We start from the raw sequence: 27346 nt of genomic DNA on the forward strand, positions 1-27346 counted from the left end.
AAGGAAAGGTTTTATTTAGACTTGTATTAGTATATTATTGTTTTTTCTGCCTTTTTTAATAGGCCTGCGTTCTGTCCTCACAGGTTTTTTCGGCAGCGTTTGTATTTCCGGGTCAGTGCGCCGGAAGTAAAGAATAGCCACGGAGGCTAACAGTTTTTGTACCGTAGCTGTAGCCGTTTTATAAGTTTATTAAGGCATTATCAGCCGACTAAGGATTGTTTTCTACCGTGAATTAACCTTGGATCACTCCTGTAACGGAACAGCCCTGTGGAACTAAATAAATGTTCGTCTAACGTTCTTTACAACGGAGTACTGTGGAGTTATTCACGGCTAACAACTAGCCGCTACGGCGCGAGTAGCATCAACAACGTCTCCTTTACCTTCGGCCCTCACATTAGTACAAAAACTGAGCTTCAAAGGTTCTCACGGCCACACGGACTATGGGGGGAAAAAAAAACCAGTTTGTGAGTAAGGGAAAATTTAAACTAGGGGGACGTTAAGGCCGGTTACAGCTGGGGAAAGGCTGCCGGTTTCCTGTGTAACAACTGAATTAGACGGCGCGAAGCTAGCGTTTGCTAGCTGCTTGGCTTTTGTGATGCGTGAAGGCTGTGAAGGATCAGTCGGACTTTTGGGGTTTGTGGCCATTATTAGGCCGGGCAATGGGCTTTCATGATGTTATTATTACCACATACAATTAATATGAGCCAAACAGAAAAATCAAACACAGCTTTGGGGTTTACTGAACTTAAAAGGTTTTAAGATGCGGGAAAGGCCCTAGAAGAGAAAATTCGGGCTGCCAAAAATAAAGGAAAAGCTAGGTAACCCAGTGACAAGCAAAAGGGAAAAAATATTATTCGCAAAGGATGTGGAGATGACGCAATTTGCAGTTATTCAGAATACTCTGAGGCAAATTCAACAACTGTGGGAGAAATTTTGTGAGCAAAAATTCAGTTCAGGCTTTATTGAGTGGGGACATCGGGTGATCCTTTTAAAGGGCTGATAAAAGGTGGAGGTTTACCCCAAGGCAGACATGTTTTACAACTTCACTTTTAAATGAGACGTGGATGAGTGAGTGCAACAGCGTATTGTGGGTGAAAAGAGCCAACGAAGATTTGCACCTAAAGACAGTGATCTGTCACTACTTTTAAAGAAAAAAAAAGGAGTTAAAAAACACCCCCTTCAATCCTTTCAGAGTTTCGTCTAGCATCTCGCTCGATAAAAAGTGTTTAGAGGAGCCGAGTACAGCTAAAAGCTTCTGCTTTAAAACAGAAAGACTTTTAATGAAAAGAGGCTAAGCTAAAGGCGTAGAGAAGGGAGCTACAAACCCAGATGCTTTGCTGCCTCTATCCCAAAGTTCAGAGTTAGAGAGCTGAGGGTTGCGAACTTATCTAAGTGACCCGGGGAAGATGGAATGAACCTCTATTTAAAGAAAGCCGCCTTCTTCTGCTGGGGTTTTAAAAAAGACCCCCCCCTAGCAAATCATCCCGTCCCCTGCTAACGTCTTTAAAAGGAACGGGAGACCCCGCAAGAGAACCGATACAAGCCATCGGGGAAATTTTGTGAAACAAAGAACTCACTACACTACCTCCTAAAAAAATTTCCTATTTCCGGGGGGGAACCTCTGGAGTAAGGCTATTTATCAGAGCCTTCGAACAGGAGGTGGAGGATAAGACAGATAATGCAAGATCGGCTGTACTTCATGGGCAGTATAAGATGGACAGCCCCGAGAGCTAAAAAGAAGTTGTTCCAATGGAACCAACAGTGGTTCCCGCAAAGGGAAAGAAGTCTTAAAGGAGCTTTTGGGAAATGGATAAAAAGGTTTTTATGGTTACATCGACAAGGCATGAACGGGCCCGGCCTTTAAAGCCGGGATAAAGGGGAGAGGGGCTTCACTTTTTTTGGGGCCTTTCCTCACTGGATGCCTAAATGCTATGGATATTGGAGTTAGGGAAAGGGACCCCACACGTTTTCCAACTGCGGGCTATTGTGCAGTTCCATATAAGACAGAGAAAGATGGGGAGCAAAGCCTACGCTTTTTTAGAAAATGAACAGTGCAGAGCCAAGTTCAGCGACCTTGTAGACTTTGTTAACCCTGCAGCCAAAGAAGTTTTTGCCCCCTTTTTTGGCCCCATCATGTGGAAATAGGGGCCAAGATAAGGCTCACAAGGATGAGAGGTTTTTAGAAGGATTGGTGTTGAAGAAGCTTTACTATGGGATAAGGGTTACAAACCTAGAGGCCCTAAGACCAGGTTTTGGGGGAGCTATTTCAGCGCTTTCCCCAAACCCCCTCCCTTTTCCCAAAGGAGAAAAAGCACACCATGGAGAACTGAAAGAAAAATGAAAAGGGGCCCCTTTCCCTTTGGAAAATAGACTTTCTGAAGAAGCTGGACTATGTTTTAGTTGTCTAAAAACAGGGAAATGGCAAAGGGCCCTGAAATGAAAGGATGAGCTTTTCAAATATGCAAGTCTTTCACCAACAGTTCTGCTATGAAGAGCAAAGATCCAAAACATTGGTGAAGAAAAGCCTAAAAAAGACTCATCTCATGATGCAACTAAGAAAAAACCACATCTCAAGGTTGAGGCTACAGAAGAGGTCAGTTAGTAGTCGGGATGTATCTGCGAGACTAGTACCTGCGAGCTACTGGGGCGGCTTTACGAATGGCATTCTACCTATCGCCCCAGTCCCGTTAAGGCCAAAAAGGTAACAAGGTTATTGCTCTTTTGTTTTCCTTGACCCAGGTAGCAACGTTACCTTCGCACTGAAAGACTGTGGCCCCTGGGGAAATTTTCCCACGGCAGAAAGGCCCAGTACCCTGCTAAAAAACTATGGGAGGTGAGCAGATCGTAAAAGGCCAGGTGGTGTCGGGCTTGGAAACAGTGCATGGAAAATGATGAATATCTGAGCTCCCCAAGTCTACTCCCAAAAGGAGTTTCCCCGCTCTAAGCAGAACTTTCCCCCTCCAAGAGGAGGTAAATAAGGGGGCCTATCTCAGGCAATAAAGATTCCAAAGATCCACGCAGAAGTTGGCCTCCTATGGGAAACGGATGGGCCAAGGGCTATGGAGCCATGGCATGTGATACCCAGCGTGGAAGTGGGCCGTATGCGGTGAAAACAGAGGGCTGGATCGTTCGGCCCCCTCGAGGAAGCGTGGGGGGAAAACTCAAACCCGGACTCATACAGGTCACCTCCAACCGCACAACAGTGGTCCCCCTGGGAGCTGTGGGGGTCAGCGTTTAGGAAGACTTCCCAGAGTCCCAAGTTGAGAGATGGCGTGTCTAGGGAGGGCATCCGTTTTTGGAGATGGTTTTTCCCGTCGCTAGACTTACCCGAGGGTACACGCATCGGTTTGCCCACTTTAGGAACGCAGCTTCAGAATGCCCCAAAAACAGAAAAGGTTGCTGAAAAAGGTGCTCTAACTTTAAAGAGAAGTTCAAAAAGAACCCTCAGTTCCAGGGAGATTATCTGCATTCGTGGAAGATTGGATTGAAAAAAGGGCTGTGCTGTCGGGTTCCTAAAGAGGCCCCTGTCGCAGTGATGTAAAATTTGGGACCTGCCCCTCATGGCGTATTACGCCCGGAAGAATAAAATCCTGTGGGGGTTCGACTGTGGGGCATCGTACCAAGGAACCCCTTTGAAAGACCCAGCTGCTGCAGGGACCCTTTTCTCACAAGTTTTTTACTTGGTGTCATACAAGATTCAGGCAGGAGGGGGGTGCTGTCACGCGGACGTGGAGGCTGTTCCAAAAGTCAGGGTTCGGACGAGGGTGCTGCCCCCTTCGGTTTCTTGGTGGCCCTCAGGTGGGCATTGACCAGATTTTGCCAGAGTATAGAAAGAGGGGGCAATTTTCGGCGCTACCTCCTCGCCGAGTTGTGCCACTTTCGTCTCAGAAGTGTGCACAAGACCATCAGAGAACGTACAGCTCCGCGGGAGTCAAAACCCTTTGCGCAACTTTTTGTCGCGCTGCCTAAAATCAGTTCGCTCGAAGAAGAAGCAGTTTCCCTGTGTTTAAAGAGTGAGAGAAATCCTGGCCTTAGGGGTTTGGCACAAAGTGGATTAGCAATAGCCCCTCTGTGCTGTCTGCTATCCCTGGAAAGGAAAGAGCCCGGGAGCTAAGGGACCCCGAAATTCGACCCTTTATAAGCTCCGTCGAGGGCTTGGGAGTCCGTTGGTGCAGGAGAGCGAAAGTTCAAGTTCAAGATTGCTTGCAAGCAAGACCCCCACCCGAAGAGGCATCCTCTCCGTTGTTGGCTGATCTACGATCACTGGGCATCCTAGCTCCAGTGGTCTTGATGCAAAAAGGATCCCAAGAGCTCTGTCGCCCCCAAACTGGGAGGGATGACAGATCCCTGAAACCTTTCAACAGTGGGGGTTGGTGGAGGACCTTCACCTGCTGGGGGGGATTTCGGGGTGGCTCGATGTTTCAGCCCGAGGGTTTTGGGATGCTACATTCAGTCGCTGCATTTATTTCGCAGATGCAGCCAGGGGGCTTTGGAACAGTGAGCTATCTGTATGAAAAAAAAACGACGGCTGATGTTTTCCTTCGTTATGGCTAAAGCCGGTGGCGCCGTCAAGCCCCTCACCATCCCGGCATGGAGCTTGCAGCGGCCACCCCAGTGCACGTATGGACTGTACCTTGAGATCAGAGATAGAGCCTTCATTTAAGGATTTTGTGTTTTGGTTGACAGCACCACAGTGCTCAAAAACATTAGAAACAGAAAATAGCGGTTTGTACTTCGCGCCCCCAATAGGTTGAGCCATCCCGGGGCTTTTTCGGAAGAAAGGCAATGGCGATATGTTAATACGGCGCAGAATCCCGTTTACTTTGCTTTTAGGGATAAGCATGGAGTCTTTCCTGCGTTTCAGGAATGGATCGGGGGCGGATTCCCTTTCCCAAAATGAAGGAGAATGGGCCACAAAACCCTGAAAACTCTGGGGTTAAGTATTTAGGACCCCGAAGTGAAAAAAGGTGTGGTCTACCCCTCATCAGCCAAAAACAATGGACACAGTTTAGCAGCTCCTAGAGTATCTCAACTTGGGGTCGCCTGAGAAGAGCGGGGGGTTTGGGTGCTGAAGCTGAAAACATGCTGTGTTCTGTGCCGCAAGGAAAGGAGGGTTGAGTGCCCCCTCGCGCACTCTAGGTTAGAGGGAGGGTGGAACCTTCAAGGAAATTACCAAAAGACCCCCTCTTTGGGGGGAAAATGTGAAAAAAAGCTGAGATGGGATCGTTCGCTTCTGTCAGCGGGCTAAAGTACGGACGAAATATCCGCTCTTCAGAAGGGAGATGGCGTTTAAATTGAGCAGTACATCTGCGACTCAAACTGTGCTGGGTGGAGTCCAGGGTAGGAGGAAGGCTCAGCAGTCGGGGGATGCCCGAGAGGCCCGCATCCTGCCATCTACCCAAGGACTCCTTAAAAAGAACTTATTCTCAGGGATATTCATGAGGGGGTGGGGGAATAGCGGGCGCAACCATGTGTATCCGAATGCGAAAAATAAAGTATGGTCCCTGGGGCTTTTGGAGCCATAAGAAGAGTCCCCTCTAATGGTCACTTGTCGACGCTCGATGGCACCCGGGCAAAAGCAGATGGCGGACTTGCCCGGGACAGAGTGCTCCCGGATGAAAACCCCCTTTTACCAACACCGGGGTTGACTACTTCGGTCCATTGAGGTTAAGCGGGGCCCCAAGTGTTGTAAAAGGTGGGGTGTTATTTTCACTTTTAGCCATCCGTGCTGCCACATCGAGGGGGGGCATATTTTGGACACAGACTCTTTCATCCATGCTTTCGGCGCTTCCTAGCAAGGGAGGCCCGGTGAAGATCCTAGCTCGGACAACGGTACCCAATTTCGTTGGGCGGAGAGGGGTTAAGGAGGCTATTTACAGTGGAATAGCTCCAAAATTGAAAGCGTCTACTCAGGGGGGAGTCCCAAAGGATTTTCAATCCCCCTACCCGGTTCTCACAGGTGGGGATTTGGGAACGGATGATCCGGTCCATCAGGAATTCCCCCAGCTCCACATTAAAGCTCCCGTCCCTGGGCGAAGAAGGCCTGCACACCCCCCGTGGAGCAAAAATCCATTATAAACAGTGACCTATAACCAGAGTTTTCGAAACCCGCGGACCCCGGAAGGTTTAACCCCCCAAACCCTCTCTTGCTCCTCAAGGCAAGGGGCCCTTTACTTCCTCCAGGCCTCTTCGTGAAGGACGAGCTCTACTCCCGTAAGAGGGGGAAAAGGTCGTATATGGCAGACATATTCGGAAACGGTGGGAAGAGAATATTACCTCAGTCAAAAGCGCAGGGGTGGATGGTTGTTCGCAACTTGAGAAAGGGGATGTTTCCTTATCGTTGATGTTCGCCCCCCCGGAATTCCTGGGTCCTGGGCAGGAATCGAGGTGGTTCCTGACAAGGCTGGGGGGGTTGTCGAGGTTCGCTCAGGACGAAAGACATCTATCCCGATAGGGCCCCTTTACTAAGGTCTGTCTTCTCCAAGAAGCTCCATGAGGCGGTGGGAAAAAACCGTCCCCCCTCGGTGCGATTGTTGGTTTAACCCCTGGCGCAGGGCTAATTTGCCCAGAATAAGAGACATTTTCTAGTTGGACTTGAAGTTGGTTTGTTGGCTCCTTGTGTGTGAATTTTGTAAATTTTTTTTTAGAAGAGAAATTAGGGGGGCCCGGTATATAGGGGCCAAAATGGATGAAAGATTTTTTTGGGTTGTTTAAAAAGGTCATATTACTTTTATTGTGTTTATATGTTTAGTTTTATTTAGCGGAGCTGTTTCAGTAAAAAGGTACATTATTTTTTTTCTGTTTTATTCGATTATTATAATTTAAGATAAAAGGAAAGGTTTTATTTAGATTTTTATTAGTATATTTTGTTTTTTTTGCCTTTTTTTAAAAGGCCTGCGTTTGTCCTCAAGGTTTTTTCCCGGGAGCGTTTGTATTTTGGGTCAGGCGCCCGGGAAGAAAGAATAGCCACGGAGGCTAAACAGTTTTTTGTACCGTAGCTGTAGCCGTTTTATAAAATTTATTAAGGGATTATCAGCCGACTAAGGGGTTGTTTTCTACCCTGAATTACTTGGATCACTCCCGTAACGGAACAGCCTTGGAAATAAAATAAATGTTCGTCTAAGTTCTTTACAAAGGGTACTGTGGAGTTATTCAGGTAAAAAACTAGGCCCCTACGGCGCGAGTAGCATCAACAACGTCTCCTTTACCTTCGGCCCTCACACATAGTAAACCACAGTGTTTCAGTTGTCAAGTAGTTAATATATGAAAAGTTTAAAATAATGTTTAACAAGTTTGAACATTCCCCTTCAGGGTACTGTACTGTATGGAAGTAAATCTGTGTCGCTGGGATTTGAATCAAAAATGCCACTGAAATTTAAATGTTGTATGTTTGTACTTACTGTTTCTGTGTTAAAATATATTCAGAACACATTTTTGGCCTAAAAAAATTGATTGTCATTATTTCTACACAGTTGAAATTTCATTTGTTATTTTCTCTAAAAGCTAAAAATTCACATTACTATTTCAAAGTGATTACATTTTCAATACTTATTTTTCAGTGTTAAAAAAATCTGCATTTAAAAAAAATTCAACCTTTCAAAATTCAAACTCAATATTTTCATCCTCCTGAGATTCAACTGGCTCTATTTCACTGTCTTAAATTAGGCGTCTAAATTCAGTGTAAAAAGGGAAGGGTTACTTCAGGTCACAGACATTAGCAATGGATTGTGGCATCCAACACCCAGCCAATCCCGTTATGGTTTCTTAGTCACGTGACCTAGCCGGTCATGCAAGCTAACGCTAACTCAACGGTGAGTTTATTACTTTCATTTTTCTGTGGTTGAGTTAGCGTTAGCTTGCATGACCGGCTCCGTGTTGCTGGTTTTCCTTCAGTATGAGCGCCGCAAGTGTCACGTCACAAAAAATGTGTTCTGAATATATTTTAACACTGAAACAGTAAGTACAAACATACAACATTTAAATTTTAGTGCCATTTTTAATTCAAATCCCAGTGACACAGATTTATTTTCATATTACTGCTGCCACCGTCTGTATTACAGGGAAAAAAGGGTAGGGGTGGCCACAGGGGTGGCCAGTGATTGGCTAGGGGTGGCCATGGCCACCCCTGGCCCCCCCTCTAGCTCTGCCCCTGGGTCAGAGTCAGGTAACCGATTTAAATTATTTTACTTTAGAACATGTCCTGTTTAATCCCTCTTTCTAAACCCAGAAAACTTAAATCAGTCCTAAAACTTCAAAATATTACATTTACTTATAATTTTGCAAATAACTTTAACATGAGAATCACACTGAAAATGTACTTCTTTAGTATGGAGGCTAAAAAGTGCCAAAATTAAATAAATAAATACAGCTTTAAATAAATAATTAAATGTGTCAATAATTAATTAAAACCACGTCACTAATATAAAGTGCCACAATTAAATAAATAAATATGGCGATAAACCATTAATTAAATGTGTAATTCATTAAATGAATAAGGAATTAAATATATAAATGTGTCATTAATTTAATAAAATACGTCTTCATTTTATTAAAAAATATATATAATTATTTCAGTGTGCATTTAATTATTTCATGGTCCTGTGTCGCAGTGCATCGAAACCATTAAAAGAATCTGTCAAACTCACCCATCAAAGTTAGGGGGCGGTTATCTAACACCTGATTGGTCACCCTGCACATTAAGGCGAAGCAAATCGATTACAGAGACTCGATTCGCGTTAACCCCGCCCCCTAACTTTGATGGGTTTATCGCTGTATTTATTTATTTAATTTTGGCACTTTTTATCCTCCATACCTTAGTTGGCAGCAAGGAGAAAAGAATAAAAGATGAATCAGTGGGTGTGCAGGTGGCGCAGTGGTTAGCGTGCACAACCCATGTATGGAGGCCTTAGTCCTCGACGCAGCCAACCCGGGCATGTCTCCCCCCTTTTCTCTCATACCCCCTCTCCTGTCAGCCTACTTTAAGAAAAACAAGAAACTAGTGCCGTAAAAAAAAAAAAGAATCAGTATTAGGATTCAGCCCACTGGCAGCAGGTCGGTTGGATGCGTCTTTCAGATCCACCGTCATTCAATAAACTTTTGAACCTCAGGCTATCAGGAAATAAATCATAGCTCACGTTCATCCAGCTTCCCATGAGGAGGCTGATCTGGTTGCTGATCTAATGGATCCTGAAAAGGTCCAGTTTCTGGCTCTTTACACTTTGGATTGATAGACTGCTTTGTTGGGCTTTGATGGGTTGGAAATGGCTTATTTTTCCACATTAGTGTCTCTTTACATGGTGGTAAATTTGAAATAAAGTTGACGTAAAAAGTCTGCAGAAGAAGGAACTTTAGTAGGAGAGAGGGAGAGGTTGACCTGATCTCTGGTGGCACTATAAACATTTATAAAAAGCTGTAAAAACTGTAAAAACCTTCGGTAAGTAAACTGATTGTGTTTCTGCGTTTCAAACCTTCTCAATGAAAATCTGATCTACTTGAATTGTTCCAACTCTGGGAATGGGATGATGCAGAGTCTTTCTAACTTAATTTTCATAATTTCTTTACTAAAAAATTAAAATGAATGGATGATTGTTTGATGTGCTTTTATTTTTTATTTTAAACATGTAAATTATAAAATCTCATCAGGAACTAAAATGTAACAAAAAACAACAATAAAACAAATAAATAATAATCATTATTCAAATGATAGAAACTAAAGTCAAAAGACATATTTCAGACTTCTAGATCCAACGTAAAATGTATCTGATTTATTAAAGGCACACTTTTAGCTTTAAGTCTAACTTACTGGTAAACAGGATCACAAATATTCGGTGACTTTTATCCACATGCAGGCCTACGTGAAAACACTCTCTGAACACAGCAATTACATTTACAGTAGCAGCCATTCAAAATTTCCCCTCTTTCCTTGATGGGTCCTCGGCTGGCCCTTGGCTGGCCCTTGGCTGGTCCTTGGCTGGCCCTTGGCTGGCCCTTCGTTGGTCTTTGTCTGGCCCTTGGCTGGTCCTTGGTTGGTCCTTGGCTGGTCCTTGGTTGGTCGTTGGTTGGTCGTTGGCTGGTCCTTGGTTGGTCCTTGGCTGGTCCTTGGCTGGTCCTTGGTTGGTCGTTGGCTGGTCCTTGGCTGGCCCTTGGTAGGTCCTTGGCTGGTCCTTGGCTGGCCCTTGGCTGGCCCTTGGCTGGCCCTTCGTTGGTCTTTGTCTGGCCCTTGGCTGGTCCTTGGTTGGTCCTTGGCTGGTCCTTGGTTGGTCCTTGGCTGGTCCTTGGCTGGCCCTTGGTTGGTCCTTGGCTGGTCCTTGGTTGGTCCTTGGCTGGTCCTTGGCTGGCCCTTGGTTGGTCCTTGGTTGGTCCTTGGCAGGTCCTTGGTTGGTCCTTGGCAGGTCCTTGACTGGTCCTTGGCTGGTCCTTGGCTGGTCCTTGGTTGGTCCTTGGCAGGTCCTTCACTGGTTCTTGGCTGGTCCTTGACTGGTCCTTGGCTGGTCCTTGGCAGGTCCTTGGCAGGTCCTTCACTGGTTCTTGGCTGGTCCTTGGCTGGTCCTTGGTTGGTCCTTGGCTGGTCCTTGGCAGGTCCTTGGCAGGTCCTTCACTGGTTCTTGGCTGGTCCTTGGCTGGTCCTTGGTTGGTCCTTGACTGGTCCTTGGCTGGTCCTTGGCTGGTCCTTGGCTGGTCCTTGGCTGGTCCTTGGTTGGTCCTTGGCAGGTCCTTCACTGGTTCTTGGCTGGTCCTTGGCTGGTCCTTGGTTGGTCCTTGGCTGGTCCTTGGCTGGTCCTTGGTTGGTCCTTGGCAGGTCCTTCACTGGTTCTTGGCTGGTCCTTGACTGGTCCTTGGCTGGTCCTTGGCAGGTCCTTGGCAGGTCCTTGACTGGTCCTTGGCTGGTCCTTGGCTGGTCCTTGGTTGGTCCTTGGTTGGTCCTTGGCAGGTCCTTGACTGGCCCTTCGCTGGTCCTTGGCTGGTCCTTGGTTGGTCCTTGGCTGGTCCTTGGCTGGTCCTTGGTTGGTCCTTGGCAGGTCCTTGACTGGTTCTTCGCTGGTCCTTGACTGGTCCTTCGCTGGTCCTTGACTGGTCCTTCGCTGGTCCTTGGTTGGTCCTTGGCTGGTCCTTGGCTGGTCCTTGGCTGGTCCTTGGTTGGTCCTTGGTTGGTCCTTGGCAGGCCCTTGACTGGTCCTTCGCTGGTCCTTGGTTGGTCCTTGGCTGCTCCTTGGCTGGTCCTTGACTGGTCCTTCGCTATTCCTTGACTGGTCCTTCGCTGGTCCTTGGCTGGTCCTTGGCAGGTCCTTGACTGGTTCTTCGCTGGTCCTTGACTGGTCCTTCGCTGGTCCTTGGTTGGTCCTTGGCTGGTCCTTGGCTGGTCCTTGACTGGTCCTTGGCTGGTCCTTGACTGGTCCTTGGTTGGTCCTTGGCAGGTCCTTGGCTGGTCCTTGGCTCGTCCTTGGCTGGTCCTTGGTTGGTCCTTGGCAGGTCCCCTACAATTCCTCAATCTTTGTACTAAAATATTCTGTCATGATCGAAAGAGAAGCGCCATCTCTTGGTCAGACCCTGTGATTCAGTGAAAGGGTGGAGGCAGGGCAAAAAAATCCAGTGGCTGGAAGTCGGAGGGGGATTTTTCTGGGAGTGGCAGGGCAGTGGGCTGCCATTCAGCTGGCATGTGATTGGGAAGGCTATTTTCAATGGCTGCTACTATAAAGGAAGATCCAGCAATATTCAAGTCCTTTGGTGATTTTATTATTTTTGGGACCAAAATTAGGAAAAAAATTAAACCATAAAAATATTGAAAACTGAAAATCTTTCTGTTATGTTTTCAACTTTTCAAATCAACATGATTTAGCAATCTAATTTACTTTAGAATAAGACAACTTTCTTTATCTTATTAATATACTTTATGCTTCAGATGTTTACTGTAATTTAAATAGAAACTAAAGCAGTAAATGTATTTTTTAATTTTTTATACCAATTTTTTTTTTATTGCAGTTTATTTATATTTCAACAATTCACAACACACGTCATCTAAATGCTCTCTGAAGAGACAATTTAACCAGATTATTTAGTCAGATTAGTTTTCCATCTCATTGACTCGAAGGCAATCCCTCACACTAAGCATTCTTTATTCAAAACACACACAACTCTCCGGGTGCTTTCTTTATCTTATTTTATTCATCATCGATCAATCATTCAATATGCGGAGGCTCCCAAAATATGGGAGTCCATGTTCCTTCTCTGTGCTCACTGCTTGCTTTGAATGTGTAGATTATTTTCTACTCAGTGGGGATCCTTTTCTGGGTGCAAACCCACCAGGGAAAGTAAAGTTCCTTTGATTGGCTACTTGTCTTGAAACTCCGCCTCTAGAGTGTCCTCTTCCTGCTAGTAGCAAAGTTTTGTTTGACTAACTTCTGTAAATTCTGGGCTTCATGGTATTGAATCTGCATAACTTAAACATTCAAAATACTTCTGTAATGTAGTTTACTTTTAAATAAAACTTTGATTAGATTTTTTTGATTTGTCTTTATTATTTTAATCCTAAGGACAAAACGTTTACCCCAACTTAAACCATTTTTTGTGAGAATCAGTATTTTTTTTCCAACATCATATTATAATTTTTTTCAGCCCAGTGTAGCAGTGAAGCCCTGATGGTTCAATGAAAATAAAACAAATTGATCCACCTTAAAATGTAATTTATTCATATGGGACGAACTCACGTCTCTTTTTGTTTCCGTTGGTGGGAAGGACGGAGGCGCTACATGCTAACACTTTGACCGGCAGAGATTTGACACGTCGAACCAGCGGTACCGCCACCCTGGGACGTTTGACCGGCACCACCCGAGGGATGGGAGACACTCTGCTGCGAAACTCGAACAACCTAGACATGTAAAATGAGTGAAGAAAAAACAGAGAGCGAGGGATGAGTGGAGGAGAGGGACAAAAAAACAACAGATAGAAACAAAAGAAGAAAGTCAAAGAGGAAAGAGAAGAACAGAAAAAACAACATAAGATTAAAAGGTTTCTTCCTGTTAAAGGGAGTTTTTCCTCTCCACTGTCGCTACAAGCATGCTTAGTGTGAGGGATTGCTGGAGAGTTAATGAGTCGATGCAATCAGCTGGCTTTCCTTAGATAGAAAACTTTGAATCAATCTGGTGAACTGGAAAGTGACCTGATATGACATATTTTGTGAATAGCAGAGTGGATAACTACACAGAGTGGCAGTCTGTGGGAGTGGGTTTCAAACTCACAGCTACAACATTTCAAGCTCTATGCCCTAACCTAACCACTAGACCACGACTCCCCTGGTGAATGATGGTGTCACAATCTGAATTTCACTTCTGTTTTTTTTTTTTCCCCCTGCAGGTTTAGTTTATTTTCAGAAGTTTTAATTTTATTAAATTGGTCACTTTTGGTCCTTTATAGATTTTAGTGTCGTCTTCATACTTACGTATAGATTATAGAATTGGGCCTATTTTTGAGTTAAGTCCTGTTTTTCTCCTAAACATATCTATGGAATCAGCTTTTACTGTGACTAACTGGATGTGCTTTCTTTCCTTCCTTTAGACATTAAAACTGGCTTCAAACTCCTCACCGTAACAGTTTCTCTTTTCCAGACACCTGTGGAGCTAGTTTACTGTTTTTAACTTAGAATGCATTTATTGATCAATGGTTCTGTGTTCTATTTCTATGTCTGCTTCTGTCTCCTTGAACCCCAGTGAGCCTCAGCAGATGGCCGCTCACACTGAGCCTGGTTCTGCTGGAGGTTTCTTCCTGTTAAAAGGGAGTTTTTCCTCTCCACTGTCGCTACAAGCATGCTGGGTGTGAGGGATTGCTGAAGATTCCACAGCGTAGTCCAACTAAACCTCTACTGTTGCCACATGCTCATCCTGCAAGGTCAATAACTGGATGCAATCAGCTGGTTACTTTAGATAGAAAACTTTGAACTAATCTGACTCCATGATCTGGTTTCATTTTCTCTCTAAATTGCTTTTAAATGACATGTTTAGTGAATCGATGTAATATAAATAAAGTTAATTGAAATGAATCAGTTTCTCATTTGATTTGGAATCTATTGTGTTTCTTCTTTGTTTCATCATAGTTCCTGTTAAGTTAGGTTCTTTGTTTTATTTTGTTTATTTCTGACTTATTCCTCCATAAACATTATATTGCATTCTGGCAGGTTCCAGTTCTTGCCTCGGTCCGTTTCATCCTCAGTCCTGGATGTTCTTTTTCTATAATTAAATACTGAATTTCTCAGTTTGCCGCTCTGCTCTGGTTATCTGCCATTTGGCTGACCAACACACAACCATGACATCTGGATGTTAAACTTCCAGTTGTTACTGAGATGATGGCATATAGGCTAGATTTTAATAGGAAAACATTTTTTTAAATCACAGACCCAGAAACTAAAGAGTGTATAAACAATCTAAGGCTGCCCTCAAGTGGTCAAATATGGTCTTACCTAAATCTAAAGACAAAACTTTAAAAAAAGCACTTGACTACACTGGAAGATATTACCAGGATCTCACAGTGTTTAAGTATCTGTATTTTAATATCTGTATTTTCACATGACCAGATTCTATTACATTGATTTCAATATAGCACAGTAATCAAGTATTCTGCTGTCAAACGGAGGTTTGCACAATAGATTACTGTGAATATTGCTTTTCACAAACTTCTCAACATTTTACTGTAGTGTTCTCAGGTAAAATACTGTAATCACAGCATTCTTTGTGAAAAACATTACAGTATAATGTGACACACCTGATTTGCTTGTTTCTAATCAGTCTCGGCTTTCAGTTAGAGTTGTTCCACCATCTAAAATGCAGCTAATACTCCCTAAAGTACTGGTATCAGTGCTGTAGCTCATGTCCTATTCCTTTATCTAATTTATTAAAACAGAATCTATTCACTGATTAGCTCTATGTGCTGCCTTCTGCTATCTAAGAGGAACTGATCAGCCGGGTTTTTAGGACCTAACAGGGTTTAACCTGAGCCAGACCTTTACGCCATGATAGTTAATATACAGTCATGGAATATGATTACATAATAATAACATAGTTGTATCTGTACTGTGTATTGGCAATACCCACAGCACAAATATCTGTTATGCGAGGCAAAAACAGAACATCCCAGAACAATGGTATCATGATTTCATTACTAATTTCTTTCTTTGGTGTTGGATTCATTTACAGGAAAACAGAGTCTACAGGATGCAGAGAGCAAAATGCAAAGAGGAATAACTATCTCTATAGTTATGCTGCTATAGGCTTAGACTGCTGGAGGACATAGGGACCCCTATTTATCATTCTACTTCATTCTATCTCTATTCTCCCACTCTGCAGAATCTGTTAGTTCAGTCTCTAACGTTCTGCTCTCTCTGCTTTTTCTCATAGTAGCTTCATCTGGCCTGTTCCTGTTTGGCTGTGACTCCATCCTGGAGAGAAATATCAGCTGTGCTGCTGCCATCAACACCTTTGTTTATAGATGTTGGAGCTTGGCCTGTTTTCCAGTGTAGTCCTGTTTCTCTGACTGTGACTAACTGGATGTGCTCTCTTCATCCTCTGACATGGGAGCTGGCTCGGAGCTCGTCTGCCTGGCTGTGTGTTTCCTGGACGGGGCCGCCTGTGGAGCTGGTTGACAGTTGCCTTTTGCATCTATGCTTCTTTTTCTATGTCTGCTTCAGTCTCCTTGAACCCCAGTGGGCCTCAGCAGATGGCCGCTCACACTGAGCCTGGTTCTGCTGGAGGTTTCTTCCTGTTCAAAGGGAGTTTTTCCTCTCCACTGTCGCTACAAGCATGCTTAGTGTGAGGGATTGCTGAAGAGTCAATGAGTCGATGCAATCAGCTGGTTTTCCTTAGATAGAAAACTTTGAATCAATCTGACTGGATGATCTGGTGAACTGGAAAGTGACCTGAGATGACATGATGTGAATTGGAGCTATAGAAATAAACTGAATCAAATTGAAATGTGTGCACTTATTATTTTTTGCAGCATGCCCAGTGTTCGTTAATTTCACTCATAAAAGGTACATTTAAACGGTCTTCTTTAATGATGTAGGTTTATTTCTTGCTTCTATTCTGTGTATCTTGGATTAACAACAAACAAATAAATCATTTTAATCTAAACACGCCGTCGTCTCACCTGTCATAGAAGTCCTCTCTGTAGTAATCGTAGTCAAACTCGTAGCCACTGAGGAAAAACCAAAATGGCACAGCTATTTAGAGACTGTGCAAAAATACAAAGTTCAAGGACAGCATTTAATGAAAAAAAAAAAGATATGAAAACAAATCTTTTCAGACCACAAAAATAAAAAAACATATAGCCCTTTTATAGTTTTTATTCATTTATCTTTTTGATGGAGGTGCATAGGGATTTAGAGTCTCTCTGACGGCAAAGATATTAATCTTAAAAAAGACAGAAATGTGAAAAATTGGTAGTTAAAAAAAATGAAATGAAATCAGAAAACAAATCCAGTTTTCTGTTAATGTTTTTTTTTTTTCACTGTCTTTACTTTTCCTAGTTCTTAGGGGTTTTAAGAGAACATTCAGCCTACATGACTCCCAAATAATAATATTTTTATTTGAAAACTATCAATTGAGCATATTCTGGTTTATAATTTATGATTTTTTTCAAAATTTTTATTATTTATAACATTATCATTTTTTGCGTAGAAAACATGATTGACATAAAATTCAGTTAATGACAGGACATACTTGTAGAGGGCAGCGGATGATCGCTTCAGGCCTTTGGGTCTGCTTGGCCTTGGTTCTCCTGCCATGTTGATATCTGATGGAGTCAAGAAAGAAACAAATCAATCATGTTAAACTGCTAAAACGATCATTGAATAACAGAACAGCAGCTAAGCTGTCATGTGTTGCTACTTCCACCAGAGGAGGCTGTTGAATTATATTTTCTTCTTGTCTAAAAGGCTGTTTCCTCCTCTCTGCAGCCATTTAGCACTACTGTAATATTGAAAATCATCCACTGACAGAAAATCAGAAATCTCTGAGAGCTGAACTTTGTGTCTCCATTAAGGGGATTCAGGTGATTCTGCATCGCCCTTAAATACATTTTTAAGGAGGAGTCTGCAACCTTTATGAGCCTTTTTCTTTAACTACTCCAGCTGAACAAAACTTCTGAAGAGTTGGACATGTTACCCCCTTCTTAAAAAAAACACAGGTTATGATTTTGTTTATGATTTTTCTACCATTCTGCTCTCTCTGCTTTTTCTCATAGTAGCTTCATCTGGTCTGTTCCTGTTTGGCTGTGACTCCATCCTGGAGAGAAATATCAGCTGTGCTGCTGCCATCAACACCTTTGTTTCTAGATGTTGGAGCTTGGCCTGTTTTCCAGTGTAGTCCTGTTTCTCTGACTGTGACTAACTGGATGTGCTCTCTTCATCCTCTGACATGGGAGCTGGCTCGGAGCTCGTCTGCCTAGCTATATATTTCCTGGACGGGGCCGTCTTTTAGTTATTGTTTGTATCTATGCTTCTTTTTCTATGTCTGCTTCTGTCTCCTTGAACCCCAGTGGGCCTCAGCAGATGGCCGCTCACACTGAGCCTGGTTCTGCTGGAGGTTTCTTCCTGTTCAAAGGGAGTTTTTCCTCTCCACTGTCGCTACAAGCATGCTTAGTGTGAGGGATTGCTGAAGAGTCAATGAGTCGATGCAAACAACTGTTTTTCCTTAGATATAAAAGCAGCATTTCATCATGTAAACTACAGTATGATGAATTAGGGGTAGTCAGCTCTTTAATAACCGTCCCTTTTTTGTTTAAACTGAGACTTTTGTGACATTTGTAATTCTGTCATTTTTATCATAGCTTAAAAAATCAGCAGCACATATCAGCATCGCCTAGACAAAGGTCCAAATAATCGCTCTCGACATCAGCCTTTAAAAACCTGTATGTTGATCTGTTAATAATGAATAAAATATGTTTAATAAGATAAAAAAACATGGAAAATATATATTTGTGCGATGCATTTAAACTTTCTTTGTGAAGTGTGAGTAAGCTTTAGTTCTGCAGTCGAGAACTCTGACAGCAGCAAAGTGTGAAAACAGCAGAGGTAAGGCGGGTTGCTCAAGGGCAAACACTCGAACACACATCTCCATCGAACCAAAAATGATTGACCCTTCTGTTTATGACCCAGAGGACCAAAGTGCAGCCACACGCTGCTCACCTGCTGCTTTGTGTGTGTCATTTCCAATACCTGCAGGGTTGTGCTGTTCAGACTGGGTCCCTGACTACAAGACGCACACAACTATTTGTTTCCCAATGTCACCTTAGACAGAAACTCAGTTTAGTCCGTCTAAATTCAATACATTCTCTCCTGAAAAAGAGAAATTCAATCTTGTAAGTGATTTTTCAAACAACTTATGAATCAAATAAGAGGTCAAACTGTATGCATAGGTTATTTCCATGCCTTTAGAGCTGCAGAGAGCTGATGTAACCTGCCGCTGATGCTGCAAATGAGTCTACTGTGCCGTAGAGCCAGCAGGGAGCAAGGCATTAGATCTCACACAAAATCATTTCTTTCATCTGAACAAACAAACGCATTCGTCTGACACTTTTAAACATATTGATGCAGATTCTGGGGCGAGTTGAACTACTGATGTCTCTCAAACTGTCTGCAGCTGAATATCAACAAAACTTCCTGAGAGATTATCTGCTGGCGACAAGAAGGAAGCGAGAGAACAAACAATCTTATTACTCCTCACAGGATGCAGCTGCAGGTGGAGGATCAGGCTTCAATTTCTATATGTTTGGCTTCAGATTTAGATAATCATTTACAATATATATAAAGGGCTAGACCAACAATATTCTTTCCAAAATAACATCCACCGCAACATTTGATTCTCCCCCGGAGAGTGAAAGAAAATCTCAGTAATGACATTCTAACAGCAGTGCATCACCGAATGATTAAATCAGCAATTATACCCAATACAGCGCTGTTCTACATGCCCCTCACTGCGCACAAAAATGAATTCACAAAAACGATGGGGCCAATATGTCTACTCGCTGGAATCAGGCTAAAGCAAGTTAAGCTGTTATCTTGCAGTGAAAGTTTATCATAAAACGCCGTTATCAGGCCCTGAATCCACCCGTTCAGACTCTTTCCTTATTTTCTCATATCTAAAGATTGATGTTTTTCTAAACGAACATATAGAAAAGACATTTTTTTTTTAAATTGGCTAAATATATGACTGTGTCAGTGAAATAATTTATTTTTTGGAAATAAATGTATGTTTATTTTCTAATAGTTAAGATAATGTATTTTAAGTTGTTTGGTTCATGTCTTGAGATTTATATAAAATGATTATGTTTTATTTCATGTCGAACTATTTTTTGTGGAAATTTATTGCAATATTTGTGTATCTGAAAGGCTGAGAGACCTGAATACACAGCAAAGAAGAAGAAGCCTGGAACAGAGCTACGTGTAGCAGCCTCGTGTTTCCTGTACACTGAAAAAAATATTCCAACCACTTTTGGTATTTACCTAATCATTTTTAGTTACTTTAACACAATCGTTTCATATCCCACCCTGCTAACATGAAACAATTGTGTTAAAATAGCTAAATATGTGTTAGGAATCCAGTTTGTGTGGGTTGTGTTTTTGTTTGTTTTCCCTCCACCACAAGGTGGCGCCTGGTTCTCGTTGGCCCTTTCACACACCTGCGGATGGTTGCCTCATTACCTGAGGACTCTTAAGCTGCTGACTGCCACTACCTCAACGCCAGAGTGTTTGCCAGTTTGGGGTGCTCTAGCCAAGCTGAGTTTAACTTAGTCAAACTGAGTTTTTGTCAACCTGAATCTTAACCTTGTTGTTTTGTCTTTGCCTCTCAGCGGGAAGTCATCCTACAAACTGGATGTTTTGGCCTTCTCCCCCTGGAAGGATCGGCTCACGCTTCATACTGAGCAGGGGATTCAAACTGGAGGTTTGGACCCTCTTCCCCACGAAAAGATTGTTTGAGCCTCACACTGAGCAGAGGATTGATCTTCACAAGAACCGTTCAAGTACCACAGGAAATCTAAGTGGCAGTCAGCTCCTCCGCTCCTCAAGGAACCTACTAAATCTGGGTAAACCCTGTCCGCCCTCCAACGAGCCAACGAATCTCTGGAACAACCCACACTGACTGGATTCTGGGAAGGACACCTTTTCTGGAAACGTGAGTCCAGTTGCTGTTTCAACCTTTTGCAAATCGAAGCTCAAATTTCCCACTGAGCCTCAACTATTCACAGAACTTCCCCTTTCACTTTTCAGTCCCGGCTCACCAGCGTTCAGAGCAACACTGGACCCATCTCGACTTGTTTTCAATAAACCTGTTAAACTTTCCCCTGGTTTCTCTGAGTGGTTTCCTGCATGTGGGTCAGATCACTGAAAAAAACCATGACAATATGATTAAGAAAACGCCAAAAGCGGATGCGTTATTTTCTTCAGTGTATCTTTTAAGGTATTTTGTAGTTATGTTTGTAATATTTTGAAACTTTTTTGGTTATGGTGTTTCATTACTGAATAGGCAGGCGTCACGAGGTCATTTTTGTTAAAGTACTTGACTGTCTGTAAATGCCTCTATATCTAAAGCTTTGTCTTTGATCTCTATAGCTTTCACAGTGTTTAGTAAAGAGCCCGTCTAAAGGAAGCCGTGCCAGTGTTGTCAGCTTGGAGTTAATATTACTGTATTTTTTCATGAATGGGCATAGGCAGAAATCCCAGATGGGAACAGGGAGAAATCTAACATGTTGTCTTAGGCAGACATCCTGTCACGTATGATATTTCTCCCATACAAGCACATTCAAATCATGCTGGAGTTTGAAAATCAGAATTTCAACCAATAGGAGAATCTGAAACAGGAGTTAGCTGAGAGACATGGCCTCCATTCAAGCCGGGAATTTTCTTCCTGTAGAGCTTTCAGCATTAATCCAATCCATTCCACTTTATATATATAGCACATTTAAAAGCAAACAATGTTTCAAATGTGCTGTACATAAAAACAAGGAAAACATGCACACACGGGTGCGGATTTAGGAAAGACAGGCAGGGGGCCCTCTGAATAAAGAAAACAACACATCAAACAGCCCCATTCTACAGATAGAGAAATGTTAATAGAATAGACATCCATTATCTGTTCTAGGTTGTGTCCCTCTCTTCTTGTCCCTTTTCTTCTTGTTTTCCTCTCTATGTTTTGTACTCAGCTGACTTTTCATGCTGTCTCTAAAGGAATGAAAGATTTTTTCCAAGCACTAAGCTCACTTAGCTGATTGCTCCTTCCTGTGTTTCCAAAAAGGCGACGGCAAAATTAAGACATACTTAATTTTATAAGCATTCTGACGTCATTTTAGTTAAATGATTGTTTAATCAATCATAATCAATGTGCAGAAATCAGGAATAGTTGTTTTAACCATACATGTAAACAGAGTTTTATGGGGCCCCTAGGAACGTGGGGCCCTAGGCAACTGCCTATTACTGCCTAATGGTCTTCAGCTGTCATATGCAGAAGCACTATACACTCACCGGCCACTTTATTAGGTACCCCATGCTAGTAACGGGTTGGACCCCCTTTTGCCTTCAGAACTGCCGCAATTCTTGGTGGCATAGATTCAACAAGGTGCTGGAAGCATTCCTCAGGGAGTTTGGTCCATATTGACATGATGGCATCACACAGTTGCCGCAGATTTGTCGGCTGCACATCCATGATGCGAATCTCCCGTTCCACCACATCCCAAAGATGCTCTATTGGATTGAGATCTGGTGACTGTGGAGGCCATTTGAGTACAGTGAACTCATTGTCATGTTCAAGAAACCAGTCTGAGATGATTCCAGCTTTATGACATGGCGCATTATCCTGCTGAAAGTAGCCATCAGAAGTTGGGTACATTGTGGTCATAAAGGGATGGACATGGTCAGCAACAATACTCAGGTAGGCTGTGGCGTTGCAACGATGCTCAATTGGTACCAAGGGGCCCAAAGAGTGCCAAGAAAATATTCCCCACACCATGACACCACCACCACCAGCCTGAACCGTTGATACAAGGCAGGATGGATCCATGCTTTCATGTTGTAGACGCCAAATTCTGACCCTACCATCCGAATGTCGCAGCAGAAATCGAGACTCATCAGACCAGGCAACGTTTTTCCAATCTTCTATTGTCCAATTTCCATGAGCTTGTGCAAATTGTAGCCTCAGTTTCCTGTTCTTAGCTGAAAGGAGTGGCACCCGGTGTGGTCTTCTGCTGCTGTAGCCCATCTGCCTCAAAGTTCGACGTACTGTGCGTTCAGAGATGCTCTTCTGCCCACCTTGGTTGTAACGGGTGGTTATTTGAGTCACTATTGCCCTTCTATCAGCTCGAACCAGTCTGGCCATTCTCCTCTGACCTCTGGCATCAACAAGGCATTTCCGCCCACAGAACTGCCACTCACTGGATGTTTTTTCTTTTTCGGACCATTCTCTGTAAACCCTAGAGATGGTTGTGCGTGAAAATCCCAGTAGATCAGCAGTTTCTGAAATACTCAGACCAGCCCTTCTGGCACCAACAATCATGCCACGTTCAAAGTCACTCAAATCACCTTTCTTCCCCATACTGATGCTCGGCTTGAACTGCAGGAGATTGTCTTGACCATGTCTACATGCCTAAATGCACTGAGTTGCCGCCATGTGATTGGCTGCTTAGAAATTAAGTGTTAACGAGCAGTTGGACAGGTGTACCTAATAAAGTGGCTGGTGAGTGTATATACTGTATATACCCTATACACCTTTTTCTCCTTTGGCACCTTCTTCTTCTGTTTTTGATCTTTATTGAGCTACACTGTGAGATCAATAAAGTAAATCAATCAAACCATGGAAAATGAACCAGTATTTATATATAAAGGGGTAACACTCAACTTAGGTTTACCTGTAAAAGCCATGAGACTGTATTATTCCATGTACATTGAACTGGAAAAGCTCTGATCGCTCCATGACAATATTTTCTTACTGAACTATGACAGCCAATTCTTCTCTGAACTACCAATTTAATGTGGTTGAAAGGTTTTAGTGTTTGGATGATCCCAGATGCTATGTTGTCAGCTAGGGTCAACCAACGCAAGCAGGCTCTGGGTAAAAAAACTTTATGTACATTAGAGTCTTCCCTCTGGGTCTTTCGGTGGACTTTTCACCAGACAGGTTTAGAGTTTGGGTTTGTTGCAGAATGCCCGCTGGTCAGGCTCTTCCTCGTGGTACTCGACAGTTTGCATCCCAGTCTGAGTGGCCGGGATGAAAATTTCAATTCTCCAACTCCGAGGCCATTGTTCCCAACAGGAAAAAGGTGGCTTTTAACCTTTTGGGTTTGAGGAAGTTCCTGCTAACCTGACTGCGCCACATGGATTTGCTCTGCATATCCATCTGGAAACCTTCTGTAGAAGTAATGTTTGGAAGGGGCGAAAATACTGGTTAGCTGATTGGCCTATGTTGGTGATAGACGGGCCAAATAAACCAATCAGATCAACGAAGCATATGATGTACTAACAGAGCGACGACGAAAACACAACCACAAGCCAGGCTACTCTTGCCGAAACCAGTCGGGAGAAGAGCAAAAACATCTTTTCCTCTGAGAAAAGCCTCCGATAAAACTTGCTCGATAGCCACGCTAACGCTAGTTTCATCGGCTGAAGCCGCCATGTTCTTTAGACTGAACTGTCGCGCTTCTCGTTGCGTCACACCTCAACCCGCCTCAAAGCCAACGCTGATTGGACGTTCGTTTGGTGAACGGCTCCAAATTTTCTTTAACGGAGAGTCTCCAGACTGATCTGCGAGTGAAACCTTGAAAGCTCACGAGATCAGGATGGTCTCACGAGGCTAAGTTCCTGACTCAAGTGGAGGAGTATCTTGGGGAAAGGAAGAATGGAATGGGAGATCAATAGACGGATCAGTGTGAATGCTGCTATGTTGCAGAAGCTGCACCATTCTGTTGTAGTGAAGCAAGAGCTGAGCTAAAAAGGCAAAGCTCTTAATTTACCAGTCGGGTTGAATTCTTACCCTCATGTGTGGTCAAGCAATCTGGATCATCAAGACCGTGATCCTGGGTACAAGCGGCTGAATTGAGCTTTCTCTGCACGGTGGCTGGGCTCTACTTTAGAGGCCTGGAATAGAGCTGTTTTTATTCCAAATCAAGAAGAGTCATCTGAGGTGGTTTGGACATCCTTTTTGGATGCCCCCGTGGATGCCTCTCAAGAGGTGTATACAGGTACATCCCACTGGGATGGGACACCCTGGAGGTCCTTTGTCTCTTGACTGGACTTTTCTGTTTGCATCATGTTACCACTTTGCTACTCTCCATGTTCTCTGAACATTGCATTTCTTCATTGCAACATTTTGTTTTTATATATTTTTTTCTTTGTGTTTTAGCCTTATTTTTAATGTCTGCTAGCAAAAGTTTTGAGTTTGAAGGACCTTTGGTATTTATAACTATAATTAATATGTAAGAACTGTGGAGTTTGTGTCATGGCAGAGCAAAGCAGATTAAAAGGCTTTTAATCTGTGGTAAACTTGGCAAACATGAGAAACTTCATCAAATTAAACTTACATGGAATCAACTGTTTCTTGATTTTCATCAAAGGAAAGTTAGACAGAATAATAATTTTTGCTGCATTGGGTTTAAATAAGCCAAGATTGTGTTGATTTGAATTAAAGTCCCTGCTTTGTAATCATATTGTAATTTTGCCCTGCCTTCTGTCTAAGGTGCCTTGAGATAAACTGTTCAACAAAATGTACTGAACTAAAACTTGCACAACAAAACCTGAGCTGTATTTAATTATTGATCACACAAAGAGACAAAGACTTTTTAATTATACTGTTTTCCATAGTTTCTCTCTCTCTCCTGTACACACAGACCCTGAACTGACGGATCCTATAAAGAAATGAGCCTGCCGCCCTGCAGAGACTGAGCATTAACTGGCCGAGTTCTTCTCACCAGCATCCTGACAGCTCACCTTGCACTTCGCTGGGATACTAGCAGATGGAGGAAAACACTCCAGTAGCTTAAAAGCCCATTCAGCTTAGCTCTAATTTCCCCTTGGATAACATACCACATTGTGATAGCAATGGAGTGTGGGAAAAAGTGTAATTAAAACCTTATTGGATAGATGGATAAATAGTGTTTCCAAACTTTAAATGCAGGGGAGCCAGGACTGCAAAGTCAAATTATATTTAATACTTTAGGTAGATGTTTTCACTGAAAAACAACATCATTAAGCTTTAAGAAAAAAGTTGTACATATTTCATGACAAATTGGTCAAACATGATCTACTTTGTGGGATTAGAGAAATAACCAAACCCTCCTTTCCACTGAAAACAGCATTTGGCTCCCTTCCCACTGGCAAAAAAAAGCTGGTCTAGCGTTTCTGATGTCACCAGTGCGAAAGAAATCCGGAAAGTAAACAATGGAGAGTGTGAGGGACCAAACTTAAACAAGGACAAAGGGTGTTCAAAAATTTAAAAAGTGCTTTCATTTAATTGTGTCAATGGTTAACAAAGGCTCAAAAGCAATACAAAATAACTTAAATACAAAATAACATGGATCTGGGCCCAACTTAACTGAGGTCAACTGAGGATCCAACTCAAACAAAAAAACTGACCTGCAAACAAAGAACTAAAGGCTGCTTAAAAAGGGATGGAGTAACCCAAGTCTACCACATGAGGGAGGCACAACATAACAAAAGAACCAATACATAAAAAAATAACCATTCTATGAAACAAATAAAGCAAAATAACTTTTACTTAGCAGAAACAATAAGTGAGTATTTAAGTGACAAACTAATTGAAAACAATTTGAAACAAGTCTCCCCTGTCAGTCTTTCAAAAATGGTATGATCCATGTTTCCTTCTCGAGCTGGTTTGCATCAGCAGCACCTCAAACAAAAGAGCAAGTGTAAATAAACCATTCAGACAGACATTAACTAAAGTGTGCATCCGTTAGAAAATACCTGTCTAAAAGAAATAACCAACTTAAACATAAATTATAATATAATATAAAGCAAGAAAAAAAAATACTAACACGATGTGGTGGTGGGAGGATCATCCACCACAGAGAGCATCATGTAAGTAAGCCAGGGCGTAGTAAGTGTGCTTTATTATTTAGCTCTATTATCTTTCCGAATCCCTCTCACCAGCGCTGCTCCATGTCTAACACGCCGAAACGACTCTATAAACAGAGTCGTTTCGGCTTGTTAGATCAGAAGCGACTGGCACGGTGTGTTTACGACTGTACGTTGCCTTCAATGGTGTCACGTAATTTAACGGGTCAACTTGGCTCTGATTGGCATGCTGTGGGAACACCAGAGTTGGGCCATTTTTAACGCTGGTTGCCCGCCAACTCTTTTGACCCGAGAAGACAATCTTTAGTGAGCTGTTCCCACTGCCACTAAAGCCGGGCATACAATATTTTTTTCACTCGTTGCACGCAGCTACAGCTCACACTGTACAACGAAACCCTGTAGATTCATCGTACAGTGTGAGTGCACAGCTCACGATGTCTGTGCAGCACGATGCTCTGATGCGATCTACCTGCTCACACTGTACGTCTAAAAACCAGGTAGGACACAGCTCCACAGTGAGATGGAGCTACTCTGACTCGTCTATCCGAAAGCCAGACAAGTAGAAGAGAAACATGAAGCCCACTAGAACCGCGCTTCCTTGGCAATTTATGCAATTTTGTGCTGAAAGCCCTAAAAAGAAAAGGTGACGACGTATTTGGACAAAGACGTGGTTGAGCAAACGGGGCACCTACGGTCTGTCAATTGTACAGAAAGAATTCCATTTTACTCACACCCCTAGCCTGACGTAGTCCTACTCATTTCTAGTCAGAATATGAGTCTGATGCTGCTCCATAGAGCTGTGATTATGGGGCGTGTTTTGAACGAACCAGGAAAAAAAATGCCTCTGCACTCAATTGGATAGACCTACAACCAATAAGAGCAACGGAGTGCGTGACGTATGTTAAGAGACGCATAGTTGTTGTCAACAAAAATCAAAGCGTGCAGTTGCACGCCTAGAATAAGAAGATGAGCCTTGATCGCGTTTCTCTGTTCCTCTTTTAAAATGAATTTGCTGTCGATATCTTCTAGAACAGACCTAATAGCAGAATCTACACACCTCAACTCTCCAGCGGCAGCCATTGTTGTTGTCACCCAAGCGCGCTTTGGTAACGTGGTTGATTACGTTACTGTTGATCATCTGTCCATCATCGTATAAAGCCCGCCCTGACAATTTGATTGGCCCGCCAGATATTGTGCGAGCATACTTGCGCTACTATTGAGCAATGCCAGACCGAACTTCCCGACCTCAAACGTTGTGGGCGGGACTAAGTTCGGAATGGCACCCAG

The 27346-nt window shown here is 43.1% G+C and overlaps 1 protein-coding gene across 3 annotated transcripts in view; it reads right to left on the minus strand.

Moving 5' to 3' along the window:
• The window catches only part of raly (RALY heterogeneous nuclear ribonucleoprotein), a 150815-nt gene that overhangs the window by 40082 nt on the left and 83387 nt on the right, over nucleotides 1-27346 (minus strand). For all 3 annotated transcript variants that reach the window (XM_038268991.1, XM_038268990.1, XM_038268989.1), the window contains exons 3-5: nucleotides 16704-16776; nucleotides 16132-16179; nucleotides 12705-12865 (exon numbers count right to left, since the gene is read on the minus strand). In XM_038268991.1, coding sequence (XP_038124919.1) covers nucleotides 12705-12865; nucleotides 16132-16179; nucleotides 16704-16776 — 282 coding nt within the window. The remainder of the gene's footprint in view (nucleotides 1-12704; nucleotides 12866-16131; nucleotides 16180-16703; nucleotides 16777-27346) is intronic.

The sequence above is a fragment of the Cyprinodon tularosa genome, unplaced genomic scaffold (assembly GCF_016077235.1).
Source record: "Cyprinodon tularosa strain WSP-4 unplaced genomic scaffold, ASM1607723v1 ctg714, whole genome shotgun sequence".
NCBI classification, from domain to species: Eukaryota; Metazoa; Chordata; class Actinopteri; order Cyprinodontiformes; family Cyprinodontidae; genus Cyprinodon; species Cyprinodon tularosa.